The sequence below is a fragment of the Curcuma longa genome, chromosome 3 (assembly GCF_044706935.1).
Source record: "Curcuma longa cultivar G26 ecotype Majalengka, Jawa Barat chromosome 3, ITB_CL_G26_1.1, whole genome shotgun sequence".
Classification (NCBI taxonomy): domain Eukaryota; kingdom Viridiplantae; phylum Streptophyta; class Magnoliopsida; order Zingiberales; family Zingiberaceae; genus Curcuma; species Curcuma longa.
This window is the reverse complement of record NC_133863.1, coordinates 12,186,668-12,199,423: the sequence shown is the minus strand read 5'-3', so window position 1 is coordinate 12,199,423 and position 12,756 is coordinate 12,186,668. Positions and strand designations below refer to the sequence as shown.

Here is a 12,756-nt window from a genome sequence, read left to right as displayed (position 1 = left end):
CCCGATATCTGGTTTTTCCTCTTTTTCTTGATCCAATATTAGGTTTGAGTATTCGATTAAAATTGAATTAATCAAAATCGAATCGAATGAATTTTTTTTAAACTAATTGAATCGATCAAATTTTCAAATAAAGATCGAATAAATCAAATCGATAAAATATTTATTAATTCAATTTTTAACTGAATTAGCTGAAATAATTAAATTATTTAAATATTATAAAATTTTATTAATTAATTAAAGATTTATAAATTTATTTATTTAAAAATATAAAAATTTAAAAATTATTTTTATTTTAGTTAATTCAATTTATTTGATTTAATCAAATAAAAATAAATTTTAAAACAGAACTGAATTAATCAATTTAAAAAAAATAATTAAAAGACCGATTTATTAGATTTAATAGATTTTTTTTTTTTTTGCTTACCAGGCTAAATAGATGAATTATAAAACCCTCATGGCCTGAACCTAAAACCCTAACAAGTTCACCGCCGTTCTCCCGTTCTCCGCCGTCTCCCTGCGTCGTGGTGGTCTGGTTGGAGAGATGTCGAAGAAGGTGTCGGCTCTGGATATGCCGGACGTCCCGATGGGGCAGCTCCCGGAGCACCTTAATCTCCAGCGGACTCACGTCTTTTGCAAGTCTGATGCCCCGATCCATGTAAGGCTTCCCCTAGCGTCTTCTTTTATTCCTTGCATTTTGCATTTACATGACGAAATCGTGCCGAGTTTTTCTTGCCTTGTACGTATATTTGAACGCTTAAGAAAACAATAATTGTGTAATCCTCGCAACTGATTCATCCTTTAAGAACAAATCTATCGAATAGATAATGGTTTTCTTGCTTAGGAGACAAAATTGGGATTTTTGTTTCCTGGGACATTTTTTTTGGTGATTTATTATGGCTGTACCGTTGACTTCCTTTTTTTTTTGAGACATGAAGACAGAAGGTATTCAGTACTCTGGTGCGTATGCATCGATGGGAGTGGACAACAGTAGGGGACCAGAAAAATTCTCCAGTAACTTTAAGATTGAAATTATCAGGCTGACTGAGGACGAGATTGAATTTGATATGATTGGCATTGACCCTTCATTGGCAAATGCATTCCGGAGGATTCTCATTGCTGAGGTATAGTGATATCTTGATCCCAATATTGTCGACACTTTCAAATTTATGAAGAAACTATATCCTTTTTTTTTTAAGATTCATTTCACTTTAGACATGCAACCATGTGTTATTTGCTTTCTCGTCTATATTTTTAGGTTGTACTAAAAGTAATGTTCATTCTGAAAGTTTAATGGTTGTTCCCAATTCTTTTTTAAGGTTCCTACTATGGCTATCGAGAAGGTACTCATGGTAAATAACACATCTGTAATAGCAGATGAGGTGCTATCCCACAGACTGGGCCTTATTCCACTTGATGCTGACCCGAGACTATTTGAGTACCAGTCAGGTCTGTAGATTTTTTTTTTAATTTTTCAGTGATATTTAAACTTGCTTAATGCTTTCGGATGCATTATATTTGCAGAAAATGATGTGCCAAATGAACGGAATACTATTGTCTATAAGCTGGAAGTATCATGCAAAAAGGATAGTCCGCGCAATACAGGTAAAGTTGTCTCATATCGTTGATCATATTGTAATTGAAGGATTTTTTTTCTCATATGAGTTTGCATTACATTGCAATAAATGCTCACAATCAAGCATTTTGTGGATACTTGCTGCTGAATCCCTGCTTGCATATTCTCTTTTCACAGATTAAGTTCAGTATGCTTTCATAGTCTGCTGTCAATATTTTTCTTTGGATTTCAATTCTGTTTGTTTCCTTGTCATCTTTCGTTTTGCACTGTGCTCTTATACTTTCACGACTGTTTGTGTCCGGGTGCTTAGGTGCTTTATTTATCTTGATGGTTATATTTAACTTACACCCTACATTCTTTGTCTTCATTTACCAGTTAAGACAGATCAATTGAAATGGCTACCAAATGGCAGTGAGCTTGAAATGGCTACTCTTGACAAATCTGCAAAAGTGAAAAGTTATACCTCATTCAGTTGCAGTCAAGATTCTTTGCCAGAGATATCAAAGAAACCACTAGGAATAAAGCATGATGATATCATTATTGCTAAACTAGGGGCAGGACAGGTACTGTTTCCATTTTGTGGGATGGCAGACAGCCTTCTTGTTTACAGTAAATTTTTACTTCTTTTAAACTCGTTACACCTATTGCCTTGTATTGTAAAAGGAATTACATGAAAATGTGATACTTTTTGACACTCATTATAATATCGTTATTTGATTTTGTGTTCTAAATTTGTCTGATTGCGGAACCAATAATTGCTTCTATCTCTTTTTACATTTGCATTTAATATAAGAGAATTTTTATGAATATGATATTATATGTTTCAAAATTTTATGAATATGATATATTGTATGTTTCAATTCGACAATTGGGTTATATAGTTAAACAAGTTCAATGAATTAATAACGATTAAATTTATGAATGGTAAGGAGAAACAAAAAAGAAAACTCTATTTATGAATGGAGTACTAAATGTTGTGGATATTAGTCTATTGTTTAACATTCATAAATGGTGAACAAATAGTTGGATGAAATGGCAAAGTAGCAAATAAGCAACAATTGCATTGCTTTATATAAATAATGTTTCCTCATTTATAATGACACTTCGCTGCCAGGCAATTGAGCTTGAAGCACATGCTGTCAAAGGCATTGGCAAAGTTCATGCTAAGTGGTCTCCTGTGGCTTCAGCATGGTTTCGGATGCTCCCCAAGGTGAAATTTGAAGTCTGTTGTTTTTAAGTTGCATTGGTGGTAAGGTCATGCTTATTAAGGTATATTTCCTATTAGGTTATACTATTGACAGAAGTAAAAGGCCAAGATGCTGAAAAACTTGTAAAGAAATGCCCTGTCAATGTTTTTGATATCGAAGACCTTGGAAACGGTTAGTAAATTTTTTCCCCTTTTCTTCTACATGTGTCACTCCTGTATGTTGATATGACTGGCATATTAATTCACCTTTGTCTATATGGATTGCTTTTATTGGTTTTAGTTTATCACCTTAAAGGATGCTCAAAAAGATTTTAGTTATTTTCATTTGTTGCTAAGCAATGCTAGAATTGTTGCATATGAAGAAAATATAGAAAAGGCTAAATTCCAGAACATCCATAGGCACCTCAATCTTGAATACTTTAAGAAACTCTTGTTTTTCTCATCTCCTTGGTTTTTTCAGCAGATAATCTTTTGTTGTTATTTTTTAATTTATTGCTGCAGCATTAAATTTAGACTCACTCATTAAAGCCATCTACTAACTAGCCATTTATTTGGTAATCAGCAATCTTCTTAGCAAGTAAGACTAAGGATGGATTGTGCTGGCATCTCTAGTGTAACGTAACACTGTTAAGGCCATTGGCCACCTTCAAATTGTTGTTAACAGTTTTCCAATGACCTTTGCAGTCAGCAAATTTATTGCTAAATCCCAAAATTGGATAACTTTTCTCACTTGAATACTTTATGTTACTTAAGTTGCTTGTGTTGTCTTGTTTTGCTCCCTGTTATTTTCACTTAAAAGGGTGACAGAACCATCTAATTTCTTTTGTTTTAATTATGCCTCTAGTTATTGCTCGGAGAAGAAGGTTTCAGTAGATCGCAATGCATTTCATATCACTCGATTCATGTCGCTTACCGTACTTGTGTGCAGGTGACAAGAAGGCAGTCGTAGCCAACCCTCGTGCTTGCACATTATGCAGAGAATGTATTCGCGGGGCAAAAGAAGAACTGGTGGAACTGAAACGTGTTAGAGATCACTGTATCTGTAAGTCTTTCTCTTAATTCTTCCATGAAAATGCCCTGTTTTCTGACCAACTTTTTATCAGTGTTTTCATCCAACTTATCATGTCTTTGCTTCGGGCAGTTACTATCGAATCTGCTGGAGGTTTGCCACCAGAAGAGTTATTCATTGAAGCTGTCAAAATCTTGGAAGAGAAATGTGACCGGCTGCTTTCTGAACTATCTTAATTTCTCTCTCTCTCTTTTTTTTTTTTTTAAATCTTGTGTCTGATGCGAAATCTAAGAATATGTGAGTAAATTATTTCCTGTGGGCACAGTAAATGTGATATCCAGCTTTGTGGTTAATCTTTGGAGAATTGTTTTTTCCCCATCAATTATTCAGTACCGTCTACGTCGCCCTGCTTCGCGAAGATGGAAAATGACCTCTCTATCTGGATTGATGCTCTCCTCTTCTCTCCGCCCAAGTAAACGCAAGTTACAGATCGAGACCGTACAATTTAGATCTTCATTTTACCCTTTCGAAAAAATAATTTCACATAAATTTAGGGCTTAACATAAAATTCGAAACACGATCTCTACAGCTGGCCATGTTTGCCTGCTCCAATATCAAGTCGCCACGTGGCTACGTAGCTGAAGCGGAAGCCGAAGCGCCCCGTAACGAACTCAACCGCCCACTCCCCTTCCCTCGCCTTTTTAAATTTCGAACCGTCTCTGCGAATTCCGATCTCGCTTCGGACGACGACCGCAATGGCAGATCTCGCTCGCCTCTCCTTCCTCCTCCTACTCTCGATTTCCTCCATTCTCTCAGTGGCCGGCCTCGAGTTCCACGTTGGGGGCCCCCGCGGCTGGGTCGTCCCTGCCGCCGTTGATGAGCCTGAGTACTACAATCGCTGGGCGATGCGAGAGCGCTTCCACGTCGGAGATTCCCTCTGTGAGTTTATTCATTTCTGGTTCCAAGGTGTCCCGATCCATCTCAGAGATTTTGTGATTAGATAGTTTGATGTCTTTTATTGTAGTTCCAAATGCGATGGTTTTCGTAATAGCTTCGATTGTTTGATCCAGAATTTTTAGTTCCAATCTTGGTTTATCATCAATTGGGATACGATTTGAGAGAAAGGGATCTCCTCATTCATTTCAGAGATCCAAATGATCTCTGTAGTTTGATTTTTTAAAATAATCTTGTAGATTTCAAACATGATGTTTCCTGTAATGGCTGAATTATTTGAATCCGGAAACTTTTACTTCCCTCTCCATTAATCACCAATTTGCACAAACTTTGAGCGAAAAGGTGAAGAAAATTCCCGATCCATGTCAGAGATCAAAATGATTCATTGTTTTATCTATTTTTCTGTTCCTTTTCAGATTGCGAGTACGATAAGTTCTGTAGGACAGGATTTTTTTTTTAATCCAGATATTTTTTTCCCATTCCAATTTATCCCATTTGAATACCATTTGATTGGAAAAAGCTTTACAACCCCTGCTTCATCTCAGAGATCCAAACGATTCGATAGCAATCTGTTTTTTTTTCCTTTGTCGTTCTAGTTCTAGATTTCAAAAACAAGAACGCGGTGGTCAACCGGCTGGCTTACGGTCGACCGGGAGGCCTACGGAGAGTGCAAAGCACTGATTCTGTTTGATCTGTTTTTCTTTTCCTTTCCAGATTTCGAGTACGATGAGTTCTGTAGGAACTGATTTTTTTTTTATATCCAGATATTTTTTTTTCCCTTCCCAATTCATTACCAATTTGAATACGCTATTTGATTGGAAAAGGGAAGACACCCCTGCTTCATCCCAGAGATCCAAACGATTCGATAACTCAATCTGTATTTTCTTCTTTATTGTTTTAGATTTCAAATACAAGAACGACTCGGTGGCGGTGGTCGACCGGGAGGCCTACGGCAAGTGCAGCGCGGCAGATCCGCTGGTCTTCTTCGATGATGGAAACACCACCTTCCTCTTCGACCGCTACGGCTTCTTCTACTTCATCAGCGGCACGCAGGGGCACTGCGAGGCCGGGCAGCGCCTCATCGTGCGAGTCATGGTGCACCCGGCAGCCTCCCGCGCTTCCGGCAGCCCGGCGCCCGCGCCGGCCACTAGAGGATCGTCCAGCTCAGGTTCAGGTTCAGATTCGGGTCCAGTTCAGGTCCGGCCAAATCCAGTTCGCCTCTGCCCATTCATGCCGGTTTAGGTATGGTGATGGGAACTCTTCTCACTGCTGCGCTGTTAGTTTAATTAGAAGATGTGGTTGGTAATCCAAATTCTTCATCAAATTATGTCTAAACATGATCCGCTGACATCCCTTCATTAGGTCTACAAAATGGTGTTCTATCAACTTCTAATTTTCTCTTACTTGCTGTTTATTGTAATCCTAAATTTATCTGCTAGTAATGGACTACTTCTGTTAGTATTCGTATTTTAAAAAATTTATGATTTTTATAAACTGTGTAAGTTCTAAGTCAGCTCATTCTGAGTCGTGCTTACTCCTTTGCGGCAATCAATAACCGTCTCGCAATTAAATTATGCAAAACATTAGCAGAAGATAAATAGGATAAATAAAATGCAAGATGCATCATGTGTAGTTGCCGATGCTGCCTAAAGCAGCTTCGATTTGTTCTGATGAAGATGTGTGTTGCAGCGAATTCCGCAGCATTTTGCGCTTGCCGTTGCAAGCAGAACTTGTATAACAGATGATTCCTTTCAACACTGTAATAATGGTGCATCTGATTCACACGAACAAATGGAATAAGCATTCCTACGTCTAGTTGCAGAAATAAATTTAGAATTATACTGATTCCATAGCCATAATACTTCCTGAATATTCCTTTCGTTATTCCTTATTTGGGAATCATTATTTTCAATTAGTACACGTTTTACTCTATCTTTCCTTCCTATATTACAAATAAGAGCCACCGGGCGGCTGGTCAAGTAGTTAGGGTGCTAGAGGTTGTCTTGCCCAGGAAGGAAGGGACATAGTCAGGTCGAACGATACACCCTAGTCAAAGTGGTGATGCTCATTCCATAATTATTGAGATAATTTAAGATTATGTTTGTTGTTCCCCAATTTTTGTTAAGACCTTATAGAGTTTGTATTTTAAAAGAGATACCATATACAAGTTTATAAAAATAATTTTTGATAAAAATATTAAAAAATAATAATAAAATTTGATATAAAAAATAATTTTTGATGTCTTAAATTGTATTTCAAATTTATTATAAGGTGAATAGAAAAAAATTCATATAATATTTTATCTACTTTGTTCAATTTTAGAATAAATTTTAATACATTTTAAAATTAATAACTTAAACCAATTTTAGATTAGTTTGAGCTAATCTTTGAAATTTTCCCCATTTCTTTTAAAGAATTCTATTATTTAGATTTGGTTTCTGTCAGTTAGGATTTTTTTCTAGCATCCGATACTGTGAATTCCAGAGGTCTGTCGCCTCGGAGCTGAGCTTACGCCGCCTTCTCCTCTCTAGAGGGCCTGCCTTTCTCACCGGAGAAACTATCCTTTAATGAAAATTAGTTGTAGAGGGTGAAATTAATAGAATTAAAAAGTTATTAATTTAAAATTTAAATTTTTTTATAAAATTATCAGTTAATTTGAGTAATTAGATTCGGGTTTAAAAGTTCGAAGTCAAAATTAATGATGAAAAACATAAGCGCGTGGAGCATGAAAAATTTATTATTTTAATATTTAATTAAATTATTTAATGTTTTATCGATTTAGGTTATTTAATTTTTGTCAATAAATTCAAACTATTTGATTAGTTTTTAAAAACTTAATTAATTCAGCGTAAATTTAACCGATTCGATTCTATTTGTTTGATTATTAATCGTTTACTCATTCTTAATTAGTTAGTTAGTGTGCCTTTTAGGTGAATACAAATTTAATTAAACTAAATAAATTGAACGAACGGACCAAATTTAAAAACTTGATTTGGTCATTTTAAAATTTTAATTATTTGTTTTTAAAATCCATTAATTTGATTTAGTTTTGATTTTAAAATTTCTTATTCAATTACATCAAATAAATCAAATTAATCAAAATAAAAAAATAATTTATAAATTTCTAAACAAGTACATTTATAAAGTTCTAATTAATTAGTAAAATTTTTATAATATTTAAAAAAATTAATTATTTTAATTAATTTAGTCAAATATTAAATTAACTGATATTGTATCAGTTTGATTGTTCGATTTTATTTAAAAATTCAATTGATTCAATTAATTTAAAAAAATTCAATCCGATTATATTTTAATTAATTTGATTTGATTCAATTCAATTTTAATCAAATAATCAACTTTATACCTATTCACCTGAAGCAAAAAGTGGAGATGCCGACTCCATATTTATTTAGATAAATTTAAAATTAGGTTAGTCGGTTAAAATTTTGTTTTATAAATTTTACATAATTTCTATTTGAAAAGGTATACCATATAAAAATATATAATAATCATCTCTATGAATAGTATGCTAAAGTTTTCATAAATTATCACAGAACATACTTATTACATTGGGCAAGATGTTTTCATAGTGATCAATTATAATTTATTAATTTATCTTCTCATATATTATTGAATAATATAATAAAATATTTAAAAATACTAAAAAAATCAAAATGTAAATAAAAAATATATTATGAAAATTAACTTTAAATGTGTATAAATTTATATTTTAAATTTATATGAAGATAAAAATTGATATATATTTTTTAACAACTGTATCTTTAAAAAGTCTCTATTCAAGTTGATTTTTTGTTTTCATTTTTTTTAAAAAAATTAATCTATAGATTCGTTTCCGAGGGTTTTCTATGACAACCGCTTATTATAAATTCCAGAGGTTGCCGCCGTTTCTGGGGATCTCACGCGCCGCCTCTTTACCCTCTAGAGGCCTTTACATTGGGCAAGAAACTATCTGCCGCTGCCGATATGCCTTCTCTCCTCTCCGACCCTCTTTCTTCCGAGGTGCTCAAGAGCAGAAGGCGAAGGAGCAAAGCTCAAGCAGCATAAAAATGAAGATCAAGAAGGCAAGAAGGGAAAGCCGACGAGGAGGATAAGAGCAGCTCCCCCTTAGAGCAGGAGAACATAGGTAAAATGAAGATCAAGAAGAGCAAGAAGAGGAAAGCCGACGAGGAGGATAAGAGCGACACCATGTCTGATTCCTCAACGGTGGTTCTTGAGAAGAAGAAGAAAAAGCTGGAAGCTAATGGTCTGGCGAAGGGCGAGGAGAAGAGCGGCAGCGATGTGGATGACCCGAATGCCTTGTCCAATTTCAGGATCTCGAAGACCTTGGTAGAGACCTTAAATTCGAGGGGTATCAAGGCCCTGTTTCCCATCCAGGCCATGACTTTCGATCTAATACTCGACGGGTTTGATTTAGTTGGTCGTGCGCGGACTGGTCAGGTTGGTGTTATCTGATTTTTATTCTTTGCATTGCCCGTTTCTAGCTGTTCTAGTTCATTCTCGTAATAGTGCCAACCCATATAGTTTCTGTTACTGCCATCAACCTTTATGTTTCTCTGAGCATATCTGTTATTGAGCTCTCAATTGTTGTTCTTCTTGACATTTGTGGACTGTACTGGTCATGATAGTAATTCTTTTGTTTGTCCATAATTATAGGGCAAAACCCTGGCTTTTGTTTTGCCTATATTGGAGTCATTAATAAACGGAAGGATCAAGGCTTCAAGGAAGACTGGCTATGGAAGACCTCCAAGTGTTTTGGTACTGCTTCCAACTCGAGAGCTTGCAATTCAGGTATTCCAAATTTGAACTTTATTTAATATCCTTATCATGCAACTATTCCATGATTCTTTATCCTATAACTCGATTGGTTTTGATTGTCCTTACAATAAATCCAGGTACACTCAGACTTTGAAGTCTATGGTGGGGCAGTGGGGTTATCTTCATGTTGTGTGTATGGTGGAGCTCCTTTCCGTGCTCAAGAATTGTCCATAAAGAGAGGGGTTGATATTGTCGTTGGAACTCCTGGACGTGTGAAAGTAAGCCTTTTTACTTTTTCATAAATCCTTCTTCTCAGTGAAGTAAGTTTTTTTTTTTTAATTTTCTGTCTTTTTTACAGGATCATCTAGAGAGAGGTACTCTTGACTTGAGAGCTTTAAACTTCCGTGTCCTTGATGAAGCAGACGAAATGTTGAGAATGGGTTTTGTGGAGGATGTTGAACTAATTCTCGGTATGAGTAGTCTTCGTTGTTTTCAACAATTCTCATTCATTTGTATGTGGCAAAAGGATCCCAGAGATGCATTTAATAGTTGTTGTTCTGTGTTAGGCCATACCTAAATATAGTTTAGTCTGGTCCATTTGCAATATATATTGCTTTCATTTCTGAAGTATGCTTCACCTAGTAAATATCATGCTTCACATAATATTTATTGAAGGTTTTCCTTTTCATGTTTTGCAGGTAAAGTTGAGGATGCTAGCAAAGTTCAAACACTTCTTTTCAGTGCTACCTTGCCTGATTGGGTCAAAGAGGTATAGATTCATAATCATGATTTTTTCTGTTTAATTTTGTACAGGGACATAAACCATTTTGCAAATATTGTGGTATTCCTTGCTGCATGTTTGCATTTCTTTAATTGTGAACTATCTGATCAGCTCACTGTCATTGTTAGAAATTAGTGTCTAATTTTCTTGCCTAATGTTAATGTTTATTACTTGGTTGTAAATGCTTCTTTAACGTTCCATATTCTTTGGCTTGATGCCTTTTTCAATGCTCTCAGATTTCAGCCAGATTTCTAAAGGAAGATAAGAAAACAGCTGATCTTGTTTGCAATGAGAAACTGAAGGCTAGTGCCAGTGTTCGACATCTTGCTCTTCCTTGTTTAAAATCAACAAGACAACAAATTCTTCCTGATATTATCCGTTTATATAGCAGGTTGGAAAATTTATGGTTTCACCTTTTTGTTTAATTCGTTTTCTTTGTTATGATCTGGTTCCTAAAGGACATTGTCTATCTATTCACAGGGGCGGGCGAACCATTATTTTCACTGAGACAAAAGAATCTGCATCTGAGCTTGCTGGATTGCTACCTGGGTCAAGAGCATTGCATGGAGATGTAATGCAACAGCAGCGAGAAGTATGCACTTTATGATAGCACATCACTTTTTCGTAACCATATAGTGTCTACATGAAAGTCATCCATTAATATCTGGAATTTGATGTTATGCAGGTCATTCTAACAGGATTTAGGTCAGGCAAGTTTTTGGTTTTGGTTGCAACAAATGTTGCAGCACGCGGCCTCGACATCAATGATGTGCAATTGATTATACAGGTGCTGTTGATTATTTCCTGAGACCACTTACCATTTAGTATATTTGTCTTTGTTAATAGAAATACATTTTTTTTGAAATTACTTACTTTTTCAGTGCGAGCCCCCACGTGATGTTGAAGCTTATATCCATCGGTCTGGGCGAACTGGAAGGGCTGGTAATCTTTTTCAAAGCTTCACCTTGTTGATTGTTAGAGTTCTTTTTTGTGACGAGTGTGCTAAGAAATGTCTCTTTCAGGCAATACTGGTGTTGCAATTCTGCTGTATGAACCGAAATATAAGTTTAGTGTTTCCAGAATTGAAAGAGAGTCTGGTGTAAAATTTGAGTACATATCTGCCCCTCAGCCTGCCGATATTGCTGAATCAGTTGGATCTGAAGCAGCCAATGCCATTTCAAGTGTCTCTGACAGGTAAGCTGCTATTTCTTTCCTTGTTTTTCAATGGTTTTTTGGGTAGGTAATATTAAGCCTCATCTAACTATGAGGTTGCTTTATAATGCAGTGTTATTCCAGTTTTTCGTTCACAAGCAGAGGAACTCTTAAGCTCTTCAGGATTACCGGCTGTAGATTTGCTAGCAAAAGCACTTGCTAAGGCTGCTGTAAGCTACACATCTTGCCTGCCGAAGTGATTGAATCTCTGTGCGATACAATAAACTTCCATTTTAATGTTTGTATCTATTGCAGGGTTTCTTGGATATAAAAAAGAGGTCACTGCTTTCGTCTTTGGAGAACTACGTGACTTTGCATCTTCAGACTGGAAACACTATCTATTCACCATCGTGAGTGTTGAACCTTAGTTTTTGTTTTTCCCCTTTTGAATTCGATGGCCAATAGTTTGATTACTGAAACTAGGGATAGCTCTAGATTGAACGACCTTGAGCCGTTGCATGGCCAACTGTTGAGCTATCATTGCATATGAATTTGTTAGATCTAATGCATTTCTAACCTCCTTGCTATCATGGATTTGGTCAGATTTGTTTTCAGCGTCTTAGGAAGATATTTGCCCGAAGAGAAGGTCCAAAATCTCGAAAGCATCTCTATCACTGCCGATAGTTGCGGTGTAGTGTTTGATGTGCCTGCTGATGATGTCGATGAATTTCTTGAAGGTAAAGGTTCTTGTACCTTGCTGAATGCATCTGGTGATGAAAATAAACGTTAACTTTCTATTGCTTTATTCCCTACATTTTCCTCTTTCTCATGCAGTTCAAGACAAGGCTGGCACTTTCACCATCGAGGTCCTGGAAACATTGCCTCCACTGCAAGATAGGTATCACAAAGGCCCCAACTCTGGGCGAGGAAGGTTCAGTCGCGGAGGTGGTGGCTTCCACGGCGGACGACGTGGTGGTGGATTCTCCAGTGGTAGAGGTGGCGGTAATCGATTCTCCGGCGGTGGTGGAAGAGGTCGGGGTGGTGGAGGCAGGGATGGTTTCTTCCAGAGGAATTGAAAGACACAATTGTGACCCCAATTTTGTAGCTGGGAAGGCGGGAATAATTTTTTCACAGGAATTGAAAGATACGTAGTTGTTTCAACCCCAATTCTGTGGCTGGGACTTCTAATGGCTTTCATACTTCATTTGGATATTCCAAACATGTTGTTTGTCTTGTATTATTATTCATTTATTGTTCTAATTCTGATTTAATTTCTCTACACTTATTATTATTAATTTAGCTAC

The 12,756-nt window shown here is 36.1% G+C and overlaps 2 protein-coding genes and 1 pseudogene across 2 annotated transcripts; all 3 read left to right on the top strand.

Annotated features, from left to right (window-relative positions):
* The first annotated feature begins 483 nt into the window (after window positions 1-483).
* Window positions 484-4,171, top strand: LOC141824808 (uncharacterized). The gene is made up of 9 exons (XM_074712141.1): window positions 484-655; window positions 936-1,121; window positions 1,317-1,446; window positions 1,522-1,602; window positions 1,949-2,136; window positions 2,688-2,783; window positions 2,859-2,952; window positions 3,709-3,822; window positions 3,922-4,171. The coding sequence occupies exons 1-9, from the start codon at window positions 542-544 to the stop codon at window positions 4,023-4,025; spliced, it is 1,107 nt and encodes a 368-aa protein (XP_074568242.1). The 5' UTR covers window positions 484-541; the 3' UTR covers window positions 4,026-4,171.
* Window positions 4,172-4,544: 373 nt separating this feature from the next.
* LOC141823704 (early nodulin-like protein 15) lies at window positions 4,545-8,808 on the top strand (annotated as a pseudogene).
* Window positions 8,809-8,877: 69 nt separating this feature from the next.
* LOC141824103 (DEAD-box ATP-dependent RNA helicase 7) lies at window positions 8,878-12,669 on the top strand. The gene is made up of 14 exons (XM_074711337.1): window positions 8,878-9,201; window positions 9,418-9,552; window positions 9,657-9,797; window positions 9,878-9,989; window positions 10,218-10,288; window positions 10,537-10,691; window positions 10,781-10,892; window positions 10,986-11,087; window positions 11,182-11,242; window positions 11,323-11,494; window positions 11,586-11,682; window positions 11,768-11,862; window positions 12,056-12,189; window positions 12,287-12,669. Exons 1-14 carry the CDS (start codon window positions 8,893-8,895, stop codon window positions 12,526-12,528), a joined length of 1,938 nt encoding a protein of 645 aa, XP_074567438.1. The 5' UTR covers window positions 8,878-8,892; the 3' UTR covers window positions 12,529-12,669.
* Window positions 12,670-12,756: the final 87 nt, after the last annotated feature.